Raw genomic sequence first — 22,188 nt, forward strand, 5'->3', positions numbered from 1 at the left:
TATTTTGGGCAGCATTGGTTTTGCTTTGGAAGTTGAGACTTGGTCTAAAGAATCTATCTGGCCTTTTAGATCTACTGACTTTTATGTTTTGGTCCCTGTCTTTAAAACCTGCTGCTTTTGAAGCTGGCAATATATTAGGAACAAATTACCATAAACTTAGCAGCTTAAAACAACACACATTTACCACCTCACAATTTCTGTTATTCAGGAGTCTCAGCATGGCTTAGCTGTGCTCTCTGTTTAGAGTCTCAAAGCTATAATAAGGGTGTTGGCCGGGCTGTGGTCTTATCTGGGGGCTTGACTGAGGAAGAATCTGATTCCAAGTTCAATGAGGTTGTCAGCAGAATTCATTTTCTTGTGACTGGATGCTACCCAAAGTTCTAGATGGTACCCACAGTTCCTGAAGACAGCCTGCTGTTCCTTGCCACACAGGCTTCTCATCATGGCTGCTTACTTCATTAAGCTAGCAAAGATAATCTCTAGAGCAAACTGACTAGTGGTGCAGTCTTGCTAATGATATCATGGGAGTGACATTCCATCACCTTGCCATCTCACCATCTTGATTAAGAGCAAAGGCATGAACACCACAAGGTGGGGGGATTATGGGGCACCACCTTAGAATCAGTTTTCCACCCCAACAGTTGTTTCTGAAGCAAGTCCATGGTGCATAATTGGGAAACCGTTGCCTTAGAGAATATTCTCTCTATATAACTTCTTTCTTTCTTTCTTTCTTTCTTTCTTTCTTTCTTTCTTTCTTTCTTTCTTTCTTTCTTTCTTTCTCTCTCTCTCTCTCTCTCTCTCTCTCTTCCTTTCTTTTTTCTTTCTTTCTTTCTCTCTCTCTCTCTCTCTCTCTCTTCCTTTCTTCTTTCTTTCTTTCTTTCTTTCTTTCTTTCTTTCTTTCTTTCTTTCTTTCTTTCTTTCTTTCTTTCTTTCTTTCTTTCTCTTGGGTTTTGAGTCTCCTTTAATACTGAACATTGTCCTTAGGGGGGAATACACTTATGCCTTATTATCAGTTTTAATGCCTACTTATGAAGAAAAATGACCCTTCAGGCAAGTTTCAGCATTATGTCTCAAAATACACTTCCTCAAACACTTGTTCCATGAGAAAGGTTAGTGTTCCAATTAGGTTTGTGGAAATTATATGTTATATAGTCCTTGTAAAAAAGCATATTGTCATTGCTATCTGAAAAATCCTTCACTCAAGAAATCTTATTTAATTGCATTTAATCCAGAGTTTTCCATGTTTATTTGACTAGAGGATCTTTATATCACTCAACCTATTAACATTTTGCAGAATCCGTGTTCCATGTTGGGAAATGCCAACATATATAGCTTGACAAGTTAAAGAGAAGGGTAGAAAATTAGGAAAAGAAATGAGAGGAAAAATAAAAGATTATAGATGAATATTCCCTGTCTATTTTAGAATGGAAGTTGATTATTTCATGTTAATAATGATGAAAATGATAATACCATCAAATTGGGGTAACTCTACAATTTGCAAAGAACTTTCATGACCATTATCATATTTAAACCTCTCAACAATCTGTGATATATCACAGTTAATCTCTTTTTATACAGATGAGGAAATGAGGCCTAATGTATTACTTGACTTGCCCAAGTCATAAATTTAATAAGGAGTGAAACCAATACTTTAACATAGGTTTCATGGCTCTAGCTATAAAACTCTGTCGCAACATGCTGTTTCCTTAAAGTGTGGTTAAAGTTAAAAATAAGGATGTTGCAGAATATTTTTATATAATATATGATTTAATTGCAAAACCTCTGTTAATCTAAAGTAATGAAAACAATGACATAAATAGTTAATAAACTCTTTTATTCACTTAAGGACTTAGAAAACATGTAATAAATGGAATATCTGAACTGTTTTCTGAGTATTCAACGCATAACACACACATACACATAAACACACACAGTATTGGATTAGTTTGTATTTTACAGTAGAGGTAAGTGAAGGAGAAAATCTTAGCCTGAAATGTAAGTCTTTGATTACTTTTTAAAATCAGGTTTCATATTTAAATGTGTTTAACTGGCTCTAATAGAATCATTGAATGTCAGGGTTACACAGAGTTTAGTGCGCTTTTTGTGGAACTTCCAACTGAAGCAATGACCTTCTCTACATTATGCTGACAAATGGTACTACAGCCTTTTCTTTGAATTATAAAAAGTTGCAAAGGTAGCACACAGAAACCCCATGTGCCCTTCACCCAGTTTCTTTCAATGATTACATCTTGTATAAGTATAGAAATTGGCATCAACTTATACAGTTTATATAGTTTTATGACATCACATATATGGATTTATATCAAGAAATTGGCATCAACTTATATAGTTTATATAGTTTTATGACATCACATATATGGATTTATAAACCCTGCTATTATAAAGATACAGAACTACTGTACTGTAACAAAGATCTTTGTTATGCTACCCCTTTATAGTAACTTTTTCTTCCTCCCCCTGCTCATCCCTAACCTCTACAAAGCACTGATTTATTTTTCATCTCTATAATTTTATCATTCAAAGAATATTGTGTGAATGAAATCATATGTAACATTTTGTGACCTTTTTTCCCCCCCATTCTGCATATTGCCCTTGAGGTCCATCTATGTTGTATGTATCAATAGTTTTTTCCTTTTTATTATTGACTAATATTCAATGGTATGGATTTGCCACAATTTGGTCATTTGTCTATTGAAAGATATTTTGGTTGTTTCTACTTTTTGGCTACATATTTATCCTTATTACAAATAAAGGTATCCTTTTTGGTGAAATTTCTCTTCATATAAAGAGTTCAGCCTTTTACCATTAAGTACGATCTTAGCAATAGTTTTTTTTTTTTTTTTGGTCAATGTCCTTTATTTATTTGAGCAAGTTCTACTCTATTCCTTGTTTTTCGAGAGGCTTTTTTTTTTTAATCATGTTTTTTCTGCATCAATGTGATTTTTCTCTTTTAATTTGTGAATCTAACAGGTTGCATTGATTTTCAATATTCAACCAGGCTTGCCTTCCAGCAATAAACCCCATTTGGTCAGAGTGCATAATAGTTACTATATATTGCTGAATTGTATTTGCTAATATTTTGTTAAGTGTTTCTCTGTTCATAAGGGATATTGGTCTGCATTTCTTTTGTTGTTTGCCATTTTCTTTTTTGTATTTTGTTCCCTCTTATTTTTGTTTCTGTTTTTTCTTGCCTTCCAATGGATTATTTGAACATTTTTTTAAGAATTGCATTTTGATTCATCTGTAATGTTTTTTGAGTGTATTTCTTTGCAAAGATTTGTGTGTGTGTGTGTGTGTGTGTGTGTGTGTGTGTGTGTGTGGCTGTTCTAATATATATGCACAACTTATCACATCCTACTGGTGTTTACATTTTACTGGAGTGGTGTGTAGAAACCTTACATACTTTAAGTTCCTTTCCCTTTCCCTGTTTCTAATGTAATTTTCTTACATATTTCTTCCATATATGTCAAAAGCACATCAAACAATGTACCCTTTTGCTTCAAACACCAAATATAATTTAGAAAGTTCAAGAGGAAAAGGGAAGTCTATTGTATTTACCCATATTTTTGCTTATTATATTCTTTACTCCTTCTCAGTATTTCAGGTTCCTTCTTCTTCTTCTTCTTCTTTTTTTTTTTTTATTTTTGTTTCCAGAACTTTCTTTAGTCATCTTTTAGGTCTGCTGGTAACAAATCCTCTTAGTTTTCTTTTGTCTGAGAAAGTCTTTATTTCTCATTCATTTCTGAAACATAATTTACCATATTTAGAATTCAGAGTTGACATTCTTGTATTTCAACAATTAAAAATATTGTTCCATTTTCTTCTGGCCTCCAAGGTTTCTGATCAGAAATCTACTGTCATTCAAATTGTTTTCCCTCTTTAAGTAAGGTGTTGTTTTTCTCTTGCTCCTTGCAAGACCATTTGTCTTTAGTTTTTAGTTTGATTCTGGTAAGTCTTGGTACAGATTTCTTTGTGTATTTCTTGTTTGGGGATTTATGTAGTTTTTTTGAATCAGGCTTAGCTTACACATTTTACAAATTTGGGAATTTTTCAGTCTCTATTTCTTCAAATACTTTTTCCATTTTAGCTTCTTTTTCTTCTTCTGAGACTACAATGACATGAATCATAGATCTTTTGTTATAATCCCTCAAGCCTCTAAAACCTTGCTTATTTTATTTTGTTTATTTTTTTGTTTATTTTTTCTATTATATTTTTTTCTATTTTTTTTTTCTATTTTACTTTCTTATTTTATTTTTTTAGCCTATTTTATGTGTTTTCAAACTGGGTGATTTCTGTGATTCTATTTTCAAGTTAATTGAATTGTTCCTCTGTTTTCTGTATTCTGTACTTGAGCTTATCCATTTGCTTTTTAAATTTCAGTTCTTTTTCAGTTCTAAAATTCCATTAGGTACTTTCTTATGTCTTCTGTTTCTTGTTCTAGAACTGGAAAGCCCAGCAATATATTTTTGTACTGTTACCGAAGGAAGAGAACATTTTATTATCTTAGTTCTGTTCTTTGAAGCTATACAAAATAAGAATATTAATTGATAAATATTATTATCTAAATACTAATAGTCCTAGTAGTTTAGGACTATTTCATATATGATTTACATTGATTACTGTTTGTTTATTTATTTAATTTTTTTAATGTATATTTTTGAGAGAGAGTGAGCAAGCAGGGGAGGAGCAGAGAGAGAGGGAGACACAGAATCTGAAGCAGGCTCCAGGCTCTGAGCTGTCAGCACAGAACCCAACATGGGGCTCGAACCAACGAACTGTGAGATCATGACCTGAGCCAAAGTCCAACGCTTAAGCGACTGAGCCACCCAGGCACTCCTTAATTACTGTATTTAATTCTTAAATAGTACTAATTTTTACTCCTTCAACAAATGTTTACTGAGCCTATCATATGACACTTTTTTCTTTTCTTTTTTTTTTTTTTTGGCCAATCAAATATTTTTGCTTTGGTTTGAAATGGTTAAGCAGCTTGAAATGGTAAATACTTTATTTACTAAGGAAAGAACTTCATTTGTGCTTTTTTGGCGGGTTGCAGGCCTTGAGAGAAAGAGACATTGTGAGCTGGGTTCTCACACCTTCACATAAACCAGACAAGAATTTTCATTTACGGTTTCCACACTTTATTTAACCCAGTTTGGAGATCTATCAGTGCTTTGTGTCAAGCAGTATTGTATTTTGAAAGGGTTTTCTGGAAAAGAAATACTTTCAGCTCTTTGGGTAGCCATAAAATTATAATTGTTGATTTGTGCCATGGGAAAGATTGGGAAGCCCTTTCTATTTCATAGATTAACGAGCATTTTTCCCCTACGAAGTGAATTTTGTGTATATTAGATAGCACAATTTTATCATCCTTCACAAATAAACTTCTTAAGAAAATTATCTCCAGTGGTTCTCATACATTATTGAGATCATCATCACCTGGTAGGTTATTAAGAAACAGATTCCTAGGCCTTATCTACAGAATTCCTGATTAATTAAGTCTTGATTGGTGCCCAAGAATTTGCATTTCTAACAAGTTCCTAGATGATGTTGATAATGCTGTTTAGAGGATTTCACTCTGGGAACTATTCATCTACACAATTTTTCTACTGCCTCGTCTCCCTTTGATTCTTTAGTTACTTCAACAGATTTTAATTTTCATCATTCTACCCAAAGTGCTTTCTCTAACATCCTTCCCGATCTTCATGTCGCCAAATCAAATGCACACTTTTCTGTTCCTTATCGACTGTATAGAAACCATTCACCATAGTTGCTTTCTCCTCCTGCTGAGGAAACTCTCTCCTATTTGGTTTGCAGAACTTCATGTCCCTCCCTCCTTTTCTTTCTTGCATGCCCTTTCTCAGCTTCTCTTTCTCTCAGATCAAACTCTAAATGTTAGAATTCAGTCGGGATCCTCTTTGTACCTTACTTTCCATTCTGTTCCTAAATGATCTACTTATTCCAATCTGTGTACTAGTAATCGTGTACTAATTATGTACATAATTTATGTCTGCAGCTCAGACCCTTCTCTGTTACAACTTAACAAATTGAATTTTTATATGATCACTTGAATGATTTATGGGTATTTTGAATAATATATCCAAAATCAATTATCATAATAAATTCCAAGATGTATATTTTTACCATTTTAATATCTATGAATTCTATAGTCAATGACACTTTAGATTCTGTGAAATAGAGTAATTCCTTCCTACCCCTTTCTAATAAAAAATGCTTTTTCTCCAGTTTTTTCCATTTCGTAGTCTTTCCTTCCATTCAGTTATTATTGCCAGAAACCTGGGAGTTATCCTTGACTCATTAGTGTTTCTTAATTTTTTTTTTTACGTAATCTCTACACCCAACATGGGGCTCCAACTCATGCCCCCAACATCCAAAGTGTCATGCTCCCCTGACTAAGCCAGCCAGGTGCCTCTCTTCAGTCTTTCTGAATACTCTTATATCTAAATCCGAAACATCTCTCAGTTCCCTCTTCCCCTACCTTATCCATTGCCATCACCTTTGTTTAAGCCGTAATTACCTGCCCAATGGAATATTGCAAATGCCTATTAACTCTTGGTGTCTTTCAACCCAATCTGGAGTTAGTACTTACATTTATCTTTTTAAAATGTAAATCAGTTCATGTCACCATCTTGCTCAAAATCCTTCAGTGAATGGCAGTCATAATCTCTAATAAGCATGAAAAGCCCTCTCTAAGCTGGTTTGTGCTGCCTCACCTCACTTAGCATCTTTTTGGTTCAGACACACTGGAGTTCCAAGTTGTTTCTTCCTAGCATGCTCTTTCTTCCACTTTCCATCTGCCTGTGCCCCTACTTGTCCTTGAGGCCACATATTTCATTTCTCGTTTTAAACATCCCTTCTTCCGAGGTGTTTGCTGAGCCCAAAATCTAAATTAGATCCTATTATACTCTTTCATGGTGTGTTGAGAGTTCTGTCCTTTGCACGTATTATACTCTCCTGTATGACACTCATGATTTATTTATTGTGTTTATCTCCACTCTGTTCTATGTCTCATTGTTTTACTCCTTATGCTAGAGCTTAGCACAATACATAGCAAATGGAAGGTGTTTAGTAAATATTTTTAAGTAAGAGAAAGTACAACTAGGGCTTAAAAAGATATATGTGCACATATAGACTAAAAATACTTTTTTTTTTTCAAATGTAAGGCAAATGAGAAGCACCTACATTTGGGAAATGGAAAACCTATCTTAGTTGCCAGTTACATAAGTTGTGTGACAAAATTATTTTAAAAGAAAATGTACTTTTTATGAGTGCAATTTCTGCAAAAAAGTTGAAAAGTTATTTCAAAGTAATTTTAAGTTATTCATGATATTTAAGTAAAGATTTATTTTATTTTTTCTAATAGAAATTGAGTGACTCTGTTTTGTCATTTTCTCACAAAACTAATCTTCTGTGTAACCAATTCTTCTTTTTTTAAGCCACCCAAAGTTTTTTAGGAGGTTTCAACATTATAAAGAATATCATACTACATTCCAGGAACAACATTTAATTACTTGGCTTTTTGTTGTAGTGGTTATTGGCAAACCACTGTCTAATTTTTAACATGTTCCTTAATCTTTGCTCATGTCTATAGGCCAGCATGGAAAAAAAAAAAAAAAAAGCCTGAGTAACAGACACAGTGGATAGTTTTTTTCTTTTTTGGAATATATAATTTTTTTCATTTCTATTCCTGTTTATTATTATTAGCCTTTTCTCTTCTTGCAGAACTTTGGCCCTGTAGGATCCATCTAGAGTACATAAACTTTATATTCTGCATTCTATAAATTTTACTCATTTGGAATCTTAGCTTTCTCTTGGTATATATAGTGAGTGCTGCAGCCAAAGTTCTTGAAACCAGAGAGGATCACACAGTTAACAATGTTTATAATGTCTTTGTCTGTCCTTTCTTTCGCTGTCTCCTTTACTGCACTCTTTGTCTGTCTGACTCTCACAGGAGACATGGATTACAACTGGTTGGACCATACGTCTTGGCATAGCAGTGAGGCATCCCCAATGTCTTTGGTGAGACATGTGGAGCCTTACTATTTAATTTTCGTTTTTCATTTCACTTTTCCTTTTTGATTTACACCTTTGCATGTTTTCTTTTTTGTATCTTTTTTTTTTTCTTTTTATCCCACACCTGTAGGGGACAGTCAAAAGGGAAAAAGAAAAACTAGTGAGCAGGCAGTTTTGTCGGACTCTAACACCAGGTCTGAGAGACAAAAGAAAATGATGTACTTTGGTGGCCACTCTTTGGAAGAGGATTTGGAATGGTCTGAGCCTCAGATTAAGGACTCTGGGGTAGATACCTGTAGTAGCACAACCCTTAACGAGGAGCATAGCCATAGTGATAAGGTACTGAGATTGTGGAGCCTGCCTTTTAACCTGCTCATTTGGTCTTCGTTTGCTCTCTGTCACTCATTCAAACAGAACATAATAAAAGGACAGGGCATTTCAAGGGTCAATGTAGCATTTCTTAAGGTGCAGAAAAGAAAAACAAAACCAAAACAAACAAACAAACCAAAATACTTCTCGCTTGTTTTGCTGTTTTTGTTGTTTGACGGCATACCAAAAAATAAGTAAATGAAATAAAAAATTAGGATTGAAGGAATGCTTTGTCTACGGTCGCATGAGAGAACTTTGTGATGTTTTTATAAACCACAAATATGAAGAATTTTTGGATTGGCTTATTTGATTGCTTGCATATGTTTTCCTTGGGATGAAAATTAAATTATTAATAGTTTCAATCCCAGGCAAAAGGGAGATAATTGGGTCTGTTTGCACAGAAAAAGTTGTTTTTCTTTTTTCCCTTTCACTGTCATTTTGCTCTTTTGTTTTATTGTCATAGCATTTTAATGTAGTATTAATTAGTACTAGAACCATTGCCATCTGCTTTGGTATTTATTATTTTTGCTTTTAGTGTAGTGAGACTTTTGAAATCTTTTTACCATATAGATGTGATTGATTGGAACTTGTCTTTTGCCTGCCAAATTCTGCATGAAGATGTGCATGTTACTTTTAGATAACTGTGAAACTGTGATTACACAAATCATTTACTTTGTTATTTGACATATAATTCATAGTGGATGGTGTCATGATTCGTAAAGGGTTTGGTTCTTCCCTGACGAAGAGATAAACTCCTAACACTTTCAAGTTGCTTCACAGTGGATACCACTGAGTTAGCCAACAAAGTTAATTTACTAAATGGATCAAAGACCTGAAAGAATCAATGAACCTACAAAAACTGAGAACCATAAACTAGCCTCACCTTTGAATCTGGCCTGTTTTCTCTCATGCATATTCAACTGACAAGTTACGGGGGCTTGTGTATCGTTACAGTTTTAACCTAGAAACCTGTTTCAAGGAAGCCCTCATCATAGGTTCAAATTTCATGTTTTAATATAACTTTAGCTTTTAACTTTTACTGTAATTAACTCTTTCAGAGTCTTCCAAAAGCGTTTGAAGATTAAAATATCATTTCTAAATGAGTTTAGCTACATAGAATTTCAATCCATCTTTTTGTCTTGTCCATTTTTAATTAATCTTCAGCGCATGGATAGTTTGCATGTGTTTTCAACATTTCTCAGATTTTATAGAACGATATAACTGCAGTAATGTGTGAGGGCTCTGTAGGAATTTGAAATAATTGGATTTTGAAAAATCTTGACCTTATAAGCATAATGTAGTATGTGCTTTTGATCAATGTTTTGAATACAAACTGGTTTGTGTAATCATAACACTTTGGTAATCAGGAGTTCAGAGAGATTGTACAAGGGGTCCTTTATCGAAAAAGAACATTAATTTCTTTGTTTGTTGATGCAATATGTCAGCACCCTGTGACGTGGCAGCCATCTAAAGATGGAGATCGTTTAATTGGTCGTATTTTGTTAAATAAGCGTCTAAAAGATGGAAGCGTACCTCGAGATTCAGGAGCAATGCTTGGCTTGAAGGTATGTGATGAAACATATGAGGTTTTGGCTCTCCACTCCTTTGTAGATTTATGAGAAAAGCAAAAGGTATAATAACTCTTTCCAACCTATACTTAGTGTTTTTCCCCAATTTTCAAGAATTCCCAAGCATTTGCACTCATTAACCAAAACTTGTGCATGTTTCAAGTAATATTTTTATCCAGTCAACGTGGAATTTCCTGGTCGATACTAAAAATTTGTTAGACCCTCTTTTAGAAGAGTCTTCAAAATACATTCTTTGCTAATGAATTCCTTTTTCCTATTTTTTTAATGCCCTTTCTCTGCCTCTGGAAACTTTTCTTTTGTTGAGCTCAGTAGAGCTCTCCTCTGCTTGCTGGATGGGATGCTGCCCGATTCATGAATTGTTTAGTAAAGCAAATTAGATCTTCAAATTCACTTGGTTGAATTTTGTTTTTTAACAATTGGAATATAATTTTTGTGTAAGGGTAGCACAATGTGTGTGTGGGTTTGTGAGTATGCGTGTGTATGAGGAAGAGAATACTGTTTAAAGTCTGGAAACTCAAAAATACGTATGCTAAGAGTTTTAATATAAATCTTGATATATATTCGACTATAAAATACCAGATAGTTATTTGGTAAGTAGAGCAAATAGAGCTCTGTGGGGTTGTGTGTGTGTGTGTGTGTGTGTGTGTGTGTGTGTGTGTGCGCGCGCGCGCATGCATCTGTATGACAAATTAAAAACTGAAATGAAAAAAAAGAGTAAATGGTTGTTAGAGTTAAGCAGTTGCCACAGAAGTTGTCCCATAGAATACAGTGAATTATTAGAAAACTTTGGGTGTAAGTGGAATTGCCCAACTAACATTTATTGGGTGACTGCCATGGAGCTGACACTCATCTGAGTGTTTTACTTCTAGTGTGTTATTTAACACACCAGATGAGAAACAGGCTTAGAGAGGTGTCATAACTTGCCCACGGTCACAAAGATGATGATGAAGGTGGGATTTAAATCCAGATCTGTCCAACGGTGTTAGAACAGTGAAGAGTAGAGGTTAGGAAGTCTTGGCTTGATTCCTGGTTATAGCAGTTATTAGCAACATGACATTGGGCAGCTAACCTTCTCTTAGCCTCAGATTCCTCATCGGTAAAATGGAGATAATAATGCTTATTGAGTTGTTATCATAAGCTTAAATAAAGCACTACACAAGCAGTTAGCACAGTGCCAGGCACACTGTATGATTTCAGCAATAATAATAGTGTAGGTGATTATTACTATTGAAGGTTATCAAGCCAAGGAAGTTTAAAAATGGTAACATAAGGATGTTGGCCCATAATACCTATACATTTAGGTATAGGAATGAAACATAGGAATGAATGAAACATAGGAATCTTCAGTTAATATTAACTGAACTGCACCTGGGTGTGAATCATTGCAACTTGGGATTAAATACATGCAATAAGTCAGTGATTTTTAAAATTCAGATATCATTCGCTCAATTTAGAGAAAAAAAATAACTAGTTAATGAAATTAATTACCACTGTTTGCTTAACATGCTATAAAGGTGATATAGTGATTGAATGGTAGTTGATCGGAAGCATTAATTTTTGTAAGAGGCCAGTCTTACAGGTACACATATGACTCCACAGCATTATTGCTGACATTTTTTTTCCTTTCTCTAACAGATATATGTAAATAACAACATAAAAGTAGAAAAAAAATTGGGATGCCAATGGTTTAAAGTTTACATGAATTCAAATGAGATTCAGTACACTTTGTAATTTTCTCAGAAAAAAATCCATCATCATCATGTACATTACCAATGTGCCTAAAATATTACTAACTAATGAAATTTTAGTAGATTATCATAACTGTCATCAAAGTAACAAATATTTATATGATCATGATATTTGAAATCTACAACTAGAAATGTTAATATAGGGGCTCCTGGGTAGCTCAGTTGGTTTAGTGTCCAACTCTTGATATCGGCTCAGGTCATGATCTCATGGTTTATGAGATCGAGCCCCATGTCAGGCTCTCGACTGACAGTGTAGGGCCTGCTTTGGATTCTCTCCTTGACTCTCTGTGCACCCCCCTCACACTGTCTCTCTCTCTCTCTCTCCCTCTCTCTCTCTCTCTCTCTCTCTCTCTCTCTTTCTCAAAATAAATAAACTTAAAAAAAAAAGGAAATGTTAATATAACTATATAGTACTGTAATAGAATGTTTTTAGAAATGATAAAAATTATTCTTTAAGACAGAAATTACAAATTATTCAATTTTTTCTAAGGTATGCAATATTTTTTACAAATAATAGATTAAATTGTGAAAATTTTAGAACATGTGAGAATAGTTCACATGGATTTAGTTCCTAATAATAACAGTATATTATTTAAAAATTATTTTTAGAATATTATAGTTTTAAAAGCTACAAATTGTCTAGTTATTTTTTACTTGAATCTGCAACTATGTTGAACAGTATGCCTGTTTTAACAAAGTATGAACTATACTTTGAACAGTATGCCTGTTTTAAACACTTTCCTCTTTTAAACAGGTTGTAGGAGGAAAGATGACTGAATCAGGTCGGCTTTGTGCATTTATTACCAAAGTAAAAAAAGGAAGTTTAGCTGATACTGTAGGACATCTTAGACCAGGTAGGTTTCTATCTTTGATTTTTTATATTTAAACTGTTAAACTCAAGTAGTTATAAAAAAGTTATCCTCGTTTGGAAGTGATTTGACCAAAAACAAAGGCTTCTTTAACTTAGATATTTAAACTTTATTCATTAATGGAAGTATAACTATTGTTTCTGGAGTCACATTAGATAAAAAGACTTTTATATTTACTGATATAATTTTTTTGCTGACGGATACTCTTATTGAATATCTAGTATTATTTAGCTTCTTGTAAGCCTTAATTTTTCTTTTGAAAACAATTCCAACAGTTTAGGAAACAAACTTCAGGGATAAATACATATTTCCTAAAATGTGTTACTCCTTATCTCTTTCATAATGGATACTATTGGAGAGATCCTTGAATGCCTTAGAGAAGATGTGATAAGATGTTAAGCGTTAAGCTTTTTATAAGAAACTTTAGATAAGTTGCTTTGTTGCATATATATTGAAAACCTTAGAATATAATCATAAAGTTTTCAAAGAGGTAACAGAGTTTAATAGTTTCCACAATTAGATAGTTTCTGGAGTTAGACTCCTGTTAAGAAACCACAGAGATAGCTTTTATGTCATTTTATTCCTCAATCCCTTTGTCCTTTTGGGTAAAAATACTAATCATCTCATCATCAAATTTGATGCCAATGCAACGGTTGTCAGTGGGTCTTACTCCATAACAGTGATTGTATTCTATGGAGTTCATTACAGTTTAAGATTGCTTTTGCTTCAAGTGTATTTTATGGGATTAGTTTTTCTTTCTAAGATTATCATTACTGGAATGTACTATAGGTGATGAAGTATTAGAGTGGAATGGAAGGTTCTTGCAAGGAGCCACATTTGAAGAAGTATATAACATCATTCTGGAGTCCAAACCTGAACCACAAGTGGAGCTTGTTGTTTCAAGACCTATTGGGTGAGTTGGTCTGTGCACTTTCTACATGTGCCTTATAAAATTGACTACCATTAAACAATCTGTAGTGTGCAAATTACCTGGTTGTTCCATAAAAATTATTGTTTTGAGGACAGTGCTTCTTTTCATTTTTATTAAAACAGCGCACCAAAAATCATGACATCACTTTATCTTATCATGCTAGAATACACAGTTCATTAGAAAAGAAGAAGAAATATTTAGGTGTTTATTATTCTTATTGTCTTAGTGGCTTGACAGATGACCAAAGGCATGGTGGGAGAAGGAGACTTCAGTAACTGTTACTTTTATTTCTTTTTAAGAATTTTATTTAAAAAACTTTTTTTTCCATTTTTTAAAAATGTTTAATTTATTTTGAGAGAGAGAGAGAGGGAGAGAGAGCACAAGTGGGGGAGGAACAGAGAGAGAGAGAATCCCGAGCAGACTCCACACTGTCAGTGCAGAGCCCAGCGCAGAGCTCCGTCTCATGAACTGTGAGATCACGACCTGAACCAAAATCAGGAGTCAGATGCTTGACCTACCGAGCCGCCCAGTTGCTCCAGTAACAATTACTTTTAGAAGGAAAGTTTCATGAACTGTGGTCCTCTACATTGTGAAAATGAGGGTCAATGAATTTTCTGTATTTTTTCAAAATGGAGATTTCAACATAGGAAAGAGAGGGCCTAAGGGCACACTATTCCTAAACAGAAGGAACAGTAGAAGGAGCAAAATGACATCTTTAAGGAAACAGACCAAAAAAATAATCAAATACCAAAGTACTCCTTTTGTAATTTTTCCTTATAGATGAAATTAATGGTTTCCAAAAGTTGGCAATAAATATCATCCTTTGTGCTTATATTATGAAAATCACTCATTAAATATCAGCAGTTTCCCTCACAGAATATTGGCTTATATTCTAAGCCAATGTAAAAGATATGCTTGTAGCTAAATAAAAGCAATAAAAAAATATATATACACTGACAGCAGCAAATTATTAAATACAAGCTGGGGTTAAGAGATTCGAGGGTGGAGGCTATAGAAATTGTTTTTTGTTGTAGAGCACTAACGCCCCGTTTTCATTCATTTAGAAATATTTGAAGTATATTATTTTGCACTCTTTTTATGTTGGGGAAAATGACTCTACATTGCTAACGTAGTTTTATTGAAAACTTTTTATTCAATTCAACTTTATTTACTGAACAAGTTTTATTCACTACTCACATTCAGAGTAGTGAATCTGGCACACGACATTGTATCTATTTTTCATTTTGTCTTTTCATAGTTTTGTAATATGATAAAACTGCAATGTATTAGCTTAGTGTATTAATCGAATCTATTTCTTGGTATTGAAGGATCTTCTAATCATATTTTTGTTTACTATCTTTAATATTCTTTTATGTACTTTTCTGAATGATCTTAACCTTTAAAATCTACCTCTCCTGGGGCGCCTGGGTGGCGCAGTCGGTTAAGCGTCCGACTTCAGCCAGGTCAGGATCTCGCGGTCCGGGAGTTCGAGCCCCGCGTCGGGCTCTGGGCTGATGGCTCGGAGCCTGGAGCCTGTTTCCGATTCTGTGTCTCCCTCTCTCTCTGCCCCTCCCCCGTTCATGCTCTGTCTCTCTCTGTCCTAAAAAAATAAATAAACGTTGAAAAAAAATCATTTAAAAAATAAAATAAAATAAAATCTACCTCTCCTGGCAAATCTCAAACAAAAACGCGCACATTTTTGGTGTAAGTGCAGTTACAATTTTTAAGTCCCAGTGAAAACCATGGCTGCATTTTTTCTCAATGGAGTTATTGCACTCCATTTCAGTAAAAATTTCAGTCACAATCTGAATCTTTAAATATTTCTTTTAGTTATATTTTATTTGCATTTCAATGTTACTGAATAAAGAATAGAATAGAATTCAAATATATTTACCGTAAAACTTATCTTGAATTCAAAAATTTATTAGCATGGATAATCAGGTAGTGTAGCACATAGAAAATAAAGTATGTGTTTTTATAAATCTGCTCTAAGTGCATATGACTATTCCTTTTTAAATAATTGGGGTTAGCTCAGAATGTTTTGTTCATTTTATACTGTGCTGTTATATGTGGGTTGATAATAGTCAAAATAGCAGTTGCATTAGTTGTTGAAACAATTTCTTGTTTTCTTATTCTATCATTTCAGAGATATCCCTAGAATACCTGATACCACACATGCGCAACTGGAGTCTAGTAAGTTTCATTTATATTAGAAGAAAATAATAATGCCATTCAAGTATTTAATCAATTAACGCAAACTAAGAAATATAATAATCTTGTTATCAAATATATAGTCATATACAAATGAAAAAATTTAGCATTATTTCATGTTATTGTGAGATAAAGTACAAAATTCTATAATATTTTAAGAGTTTTTTTTAATCACACTATCTTAAATACTACGTATTTTTAGATAGCTTTATTAAGGTATACTGCCATAAATTGCACCTAAGTGCACAAGGAGGTAAGTGTTGACATACAGATGAAACCATCATCACAATAAAAATAATGAACATACCCATCTCTCCTAAAAGAGAGAGCCCTTTCTTCCTCCATTTCTTCTAATTTTAAAATTCACTACTTTTTTTTGGGGGGGGGGTGCGGCACACAGGTGAGTGAGGGGCAGAGAGAGAGCGAGAGAGAGAATGAATGCCACAAGGGGCGGAGAGAGAGAGAAGTGGAGCGCATCCGGGGTTCACGTTCACCCAAAGCAGGGCTCGAGCTCAGCTGAAGAGGGGCTCAAGCTGACCAACTGTGAGATCATGACCTGAGTCGAAGTCAGTCACTTAATGCCTGAGCCACCCAGGAGCCCTAAAATGTACTATTTTGTAAACTAACTCTCAGTAAGTGAGGGTAATATTTGGGGTAATCTAGTGAATAATATTCTAATTTATATTTTTAGAAATGGGATAGTAATTTCTGACTTAATATCAGGGTGGTGAAGGAACAAGAGACATATAAGTTTAAGTAATGTTAAATTCATAAACGCTTTTTATTACTTGTGTCTGAGTGCTATTTCAGATGTTAAACAAATGGATTTTTTCCACTGAACTGTTCCTTGATTGATTGAGAGTAGAGTAAGGGATATTGTAAAAGAAGAGAGGAATAGGTTTGCCATTTGAAATAAGATGATCAGGATAGACCATACTGAGAAGGGAAGATTGGAGCAAAGATTTGAAAGAGTGGCTTCCTGGGGGAAAGGCTTTTCAGGTAGGGGGACTGGGTCATGCTATGGCTCTAAGGCAGGAGAGCCTAAGATGCATTTAGGAAAAAGAAGGAGGCCAGTGTTGCTGCACCAGAGTAAATAGGGGGGGAAGATGAAGGGTGAGGAGTAACGGCAGCCAAATTGCATAGACTTCATAAGCCTCCCTAAAGACGACTTTGTTCTGGGCTTTTGCTCTGAGGGCAATCAGTAGCTACATAAGTTGGTTTTTTTTTTTTTAAATTTTTTTTTCAACGTTTATTTATTTTTGGGACAGAGAGAGACAGAGCATGAACGGGGGAGGGGCAGAGAGAGAGGGAGACACAGAATCGGAAACAGGCTCCAGGCTCCGAGCCATCAGCCCAGAGCCTGACACGGGGCTCGAACTCACAGACCACGAGATCGTGACCTGGCCCAAGTCGGACGCTTAACCGACTGTGCCACCAGGCGCCCCTACATAAGTTGGTTTTGAGGAGAGATTTATGTTTTAAAATCTGGCTACTATGTTGGAACTAGTTTAAATGAGTCAAGAGTGAAAGCAGAGAGGGCAGTGAAGGAACTATTTTAATCTTTAGTATCTTATTTGGATACTTAGTCCATTGAAATCTTTAGTATCTTATTTGGTGACTTAGGCATTGGTGGTAGCAATGAAAGTGATGAGAAGTGATCGGATTCTACAATAATTAAGAATATACTATGAGTGCCACCTTGGTGGCTCAGTCGGTTAAGCGTCTGACTCTTGATTTTGGCTGAGGTGAGATCTCATGGTTCGTGAGACTGAGCCCCACATGGGGCTCTGCACTGACAGTGTGGAGCCTGCTTGGGATTCTCATTCTCCCTGTCTCTCTGCTATTGTTAGTTAAGTTTTGGGAGAGTCAAAAGTTATTGTGGATTTTTGACTGTGTAGGGGCTAGAGCCCCCAACCCAAGGGTCAACTGTATTAATATAATGGTAATTATTATATATATGAGATCATTCTCGTTATCATCACTGCTCCCATTTTACTGGATGCCCAGAATTGTGCTTGATGTTGTGTCTACATTATCACACTTATTTCTTACAAAAGTCCTATGAAATATGTATAGTTCTTATTCACTTATGTAACATCACTCAGGTATTGTATGAACAGGGTGGAACCTTTTATCTTATTATACCTATTTAAAAAGTCCCTAGTCTATAATTTTAAAATTGTTTCTGAGGAGATAGGGATCCTTTCTCAAATTAAATTAGAATCAATCCTTTATTCTTTAAATGTTGAAGAATAGGTTTCTCCAAGGCCCAATAATAGTTCCTCTTAGTTCCTCAATAAATCCTTCTCTTCATAATAGTTTTAATTGCCATATGACTCTTAAATTTATATTATCAAAATGATCCGTCATTATTCCTTTATCCTTGGATGTTTAAATAATATGTTAAGTGTCTTCCTCTTACTTGAAGCTCAACATTGTAGAAAACTGAGCTTACTTCTCACCATAAAGCCATCATTCTTTCCACTTCTAAATATTATATAAGGTATCACTGTTACTTCTGATGCCAAGACATAAAGTTTCCCCCTTCATTTTAGACTATACCCTTTTTAGAAGTGTGTTTTATCCACTCATGCTTCCAATTTGGTGGACACTTTACGGTTTGATTCCTAACACTAATATCAACTCGACATTTGGTCCCATCCCTGCATCCAGTTACCTGCTTTACATCTCCCCTTGGATGTCTCAGAGGTATCGTGTTAGTTCTAATTAACTTCTCTACCCATTCCTTTTTTTTTTTTTTAATGTTTGTTATCGAGAGACAGACAGACACAGAGCATGAGCAGGGGAGGGGCCGAGAGATGGAGAGACACAGAATCGGAAGCAGGCTCCAGGCTCTGAGTTGTCAGCGCAGAGCCCGACATGGGGTCGAACTCACAAACCGCGAGATCATGACCTGAGCCGAGGTTGGAGGCTTAACCGACTGAGCCACCCAGGCACCCCTCCACCCATTCCTTAAACACAGGACTTGCCCAGTGTTTTACATCCCAAGAAATATCAGCAGAGTCTTGTTCAGAGAACAAGACAGAGACAAAGGATTTTCTTGATCTCCTGTCTAATTACAAGGCTTGAAATCTTCATGTTTCTCCCTTTATCTCTCATGTCTAATTCGTTTCCGAGTCCTCTTTTGTCTATTTTGTGATATTGCTGGAATTCTTTCTGCCCATTCCATCTTCACAAACTTTCCTATTATTATTTTACTGAATTCCACTTGTTTTGAGGTGTTTTCCCTCTCTCTCAGATCAATTCACACTTTAAATAAGTGGTAAAGTCATCTTCTTCAAATGCAGTTAATGCCTCACTCAGAAGAGAATGAGGCAATAATGATTAATACTCGATTAGTGCCAAAATGTGTAGCCCAGAATTCCAGGCACTTAATCCCCCCACTATCCCCTTAGCTCCATTTTTATTCACTTTTTGAATCGTTCCTTCCCCTCCATAGAAATAAATTCATATATATAACTTCTGAGTACCAAGGCTGTGCTTTCTCTGCTGTAATGTCTCTTGTTTCATAGACCCTCTCTTCCTTTCTGCCCATCTAATTTACTATATTCTTTTCCAGATATGGTTTTAAAGTGTCACTTCCTGGAAACACTTCATGATTAATATTCTAGTACTTATGTTTTTAGCATTACAAGTTTGCATCGCCTTCAAGTTGCTTTTTTGATTTAGGTTTTGATTTTTCCAGAGTTTCTATTTTTAGAAATTTCTTAATATGTTATGATAAGATACGAGTTTAGTATATACATAGCAAAGTAACTAAGTCCTGGCATAGAAGTCGATCTTTCCTATAATTGGCAGAAAAAATGTTTCACTCTTGGTCTTAAGAGAGTCGCTCAGCTGTACTTACACTTTCAAAACATAGGTGTAAGTTTATTTGGAATACTGTGGCTAAGAAAATGGTCTATATAATGATGTTTTGTGGACGTGTTAAATAAATAAATACATAAATAATTTAAAAGATATGTGGTAAAGATTATTAAATGCTAATGAAGAGTCATCATTATTATTTCTTATGTATAATTGCCACTTCAGGTTCCAGCTCATTCGAATCTCAAAAAATGGATCGCCCTTCTATTTCCGTTACCTCTCCCATGAGTCCCGGCATGTTGAGGGATGTTCCACAGTACTTATCTGGACAACTTTCAGTATGTAATCACTACATTAATTTCTCTTTTTGGAATACCAAGTATTGTTAACACTTTATGACGATAGCATTTTGTAAACCAACTCCTTCTTAAACTATAATTTTGCTTTTAACCATCAACTTTCTCATTCTTAGTAATTTCAGTTAATTGAAATTTAAATTACTTAGCATAGTATTTCTTTATTAGAGTTTATTAGGTTTTCTGGAATTTGCAGTCAAATGCTCTACCACTGAGCTATACCCCCTAGGTTTTCTGGAATTTAACGAGAAAATTTGTGATGCTATCTAAAACCTTTTTTACCTTAGTAATTTTATTCTAAAATTCAAGGTTATGATTTTTGCTCAGTGTCTTAAAATGACTGTAACTTGTCCTAGACTTTTAAGAGAAATAAAATTGATGTGTTGTACAAAGATGGTATATTTAAGATGAAAGTAAATTTTATACATTCCCTACTTTTTGAGTTTAAGGAAATTTGAATGTCATAGTAAAGCATTGGGGTATAAATATTGCTCTCAATATAATGGTACTTGAGATGCTTTGGTCAACAGACAAAACTAAATAGATGGTAGAATATTTAATAGATAACTGAGTGTACTGTGTGATTACATAGTAAGTGATCCCTAATTTGAACATTTTATAATAAAAATGAAAAATTCAATAAGGCATTATCTGTCCATATTAGAAGAGCCTTGCAAACTTGAGCCTTCAATTATTATGAATTTCTTCAGTTGTCATTCTCTTTTTAGACTATTTAAAATATTAAAATATTGAAATTCATGTTGTTATAGTTTAGAAACATAATGTTGATGAATTAGTAAACTTGCATAAACTTGCAATTTTATCACTATTAAGAACTATTTAGGTTCTCAAAATTCAGGTACTGAATTTTGGATAAAAAATGTTACAATTAAAAAATAAACTATTTTTGGGCTGGTGTTTTAAGAGCAATAGAAAAAGCTTCTTGTTTAATCAGCTTTGAAATTTCTTTTTTTGGGGGAGGGGAAGGGAGGTGTTTGATTTTTTTGGTGAAGAATTTTTATTAATTAAAAGATATAGGAAGTATAAGCAGAATTAACAGATTTAAATTATTGAAATAGTTCTTAGACATGTCTGTTCTGGGACTATTTTGATCACAAAGGTGGCAATGACAGAAAAGTTGCACAAGAAAGAAGTTGAGATACTTACCGGAACTTGTAAATGTCTTACAAAATGAATTTCTTCTCTTTATTATTTTTGTTTACTTTCTCTCATAAACAGAGTGAACCTTTTCATTTGAAGACAGTGGTCTTTTTTTTTTTTTCAGTTTCCATCATAAGTAGCATCTTTCAACTTATTCTTTTACATATATTAACAGCACAGATGTTGTCATTTGTAGTTACAAATATATGTGTACTTTCACCATTTTAGAAAGTGCTAATAGACATTAACCATTTCTTTTTAATTATTATGGATTCACTGAAGTAGTCCATCTTTAAATAATGCATAGTATGACTGGATGATGCCAGTACATAAATAAATGTGTGTGTGTGTGTGTGTGTGTGTGTGTGTGTGTGTGTGTGTAGTTTGCTTCAGTTGGTGGAAGAGGGAGCGGAAGTTAGACTTCATAGTAAGTAAGTATTGCTTTGTTACTGACTTTGAAATCCCAGGGCATATGGAAGTGGGGGGAAGATTGAGGAGTGTAGTGCAGGCATTTAGACAAATTTCAAATTCAGCTATTTTTCATCATGGTTCAAAATGAATATAGTTAGAAAGGTAAGACTTAAATATTTTAGGGAAACATAAACTTAAAAGTTATACTTCTAAATATATAATTAATGATTTCAAGTCATCATATTTACATTTATAAATGATGTTAGTTTAAAATCCATGTAATTATAGTTTAAAATGTGTACATTTTATCATTTTCTTATGACTTGGAAGGGATATGTTCCAGTAAGATGGTGTTAATAAATACTACACATATTTATTGTGGAAAATCTAGAGTGCAGATAAATATATAAAAAATAAAATCACGTATAACCTGCCACTAAAGTGTAACATTCACATACATATAAATGTTTAAACAAAAGTAATAAATCTGTGTATAATATTTTGAAATCTGCTTTTTTACTGAGTAATATATTGTGCACATTTTTCTTTAAAACTTTTTTCTTCCAAAATTTCTCTTAAAATTATTTTAATAGCTAATATACCATTTTAACTTAATTCTCTATAATGGGACATCTTGCTTGTTCTTAATTTATATTACTATAA

At 34.1% G+C, this 22,188-nt stretch overlaps 1 protein-coding gene across 49 annotated transcripts in view; it reads left to right on the forward strand.

Annotated features, from left to right (window-relative positions):
• Positions 1 to 22,188, forward strand: part of RIMS2 (regulating synaptic membrane exocytosis 2) — a 612,755-nt gene that overhangs the window by 306,609 nt on the left and 283,958 nt on the right. For 28 of the 49 annotated variants that reach the window (XM_023248356.2, XM_045050049.1, XM_045050037.1 and 25 more), the window contains 6 exons: positions 8,183 to 8,391; positions 9,867 to 9,986; positions 12,513 to 12,612; positions 13,417 to 13,540; positions 15,705 to 15,751; positions 19,823 to 19,935. In XM_023248356.2, coding sequence (XP_023104124.2) covers positions 8,183 to 8,391; positions 9,867 to 9,986; positions 12,513 to 12,612; positions 13,417 to 13,540; positions 15,705 to 15,751; positions 19,823 to 19,935 — 713 coding nt within the window. Of the gene's footprint in view, positions 1 to 7,990; positions 8,059 to 8,182; positions 8,392 to 9,866; positions 9,987 to 12,512; positions 12,613 to 13,416; positions 13,541 to 15,704; positions 15,752 to 19,822; positions 19,936 to 22,188 lie in introns of all 49 variants that reach the window. The other 21 variants (XM_045050079.1, XM_045050046.1, XM_023248368.2 and 18 more) reach the window with 1 other exon arrangement.

This window comes from Felis catus, chromosome F2 (genome assembly GCF_018350175.1).
Source record: "Felis catus isolate Fca126 chromosome F2, F.catus_Fca126_mat1.0, whole genome shotgun sequence".
NCBI classification, from domain to species: domain Eukaryota; kingdom Metazoa; phylum Chordata; class Mammalia; order Carnivora; family Felidae; genus Felis; species Felis catus.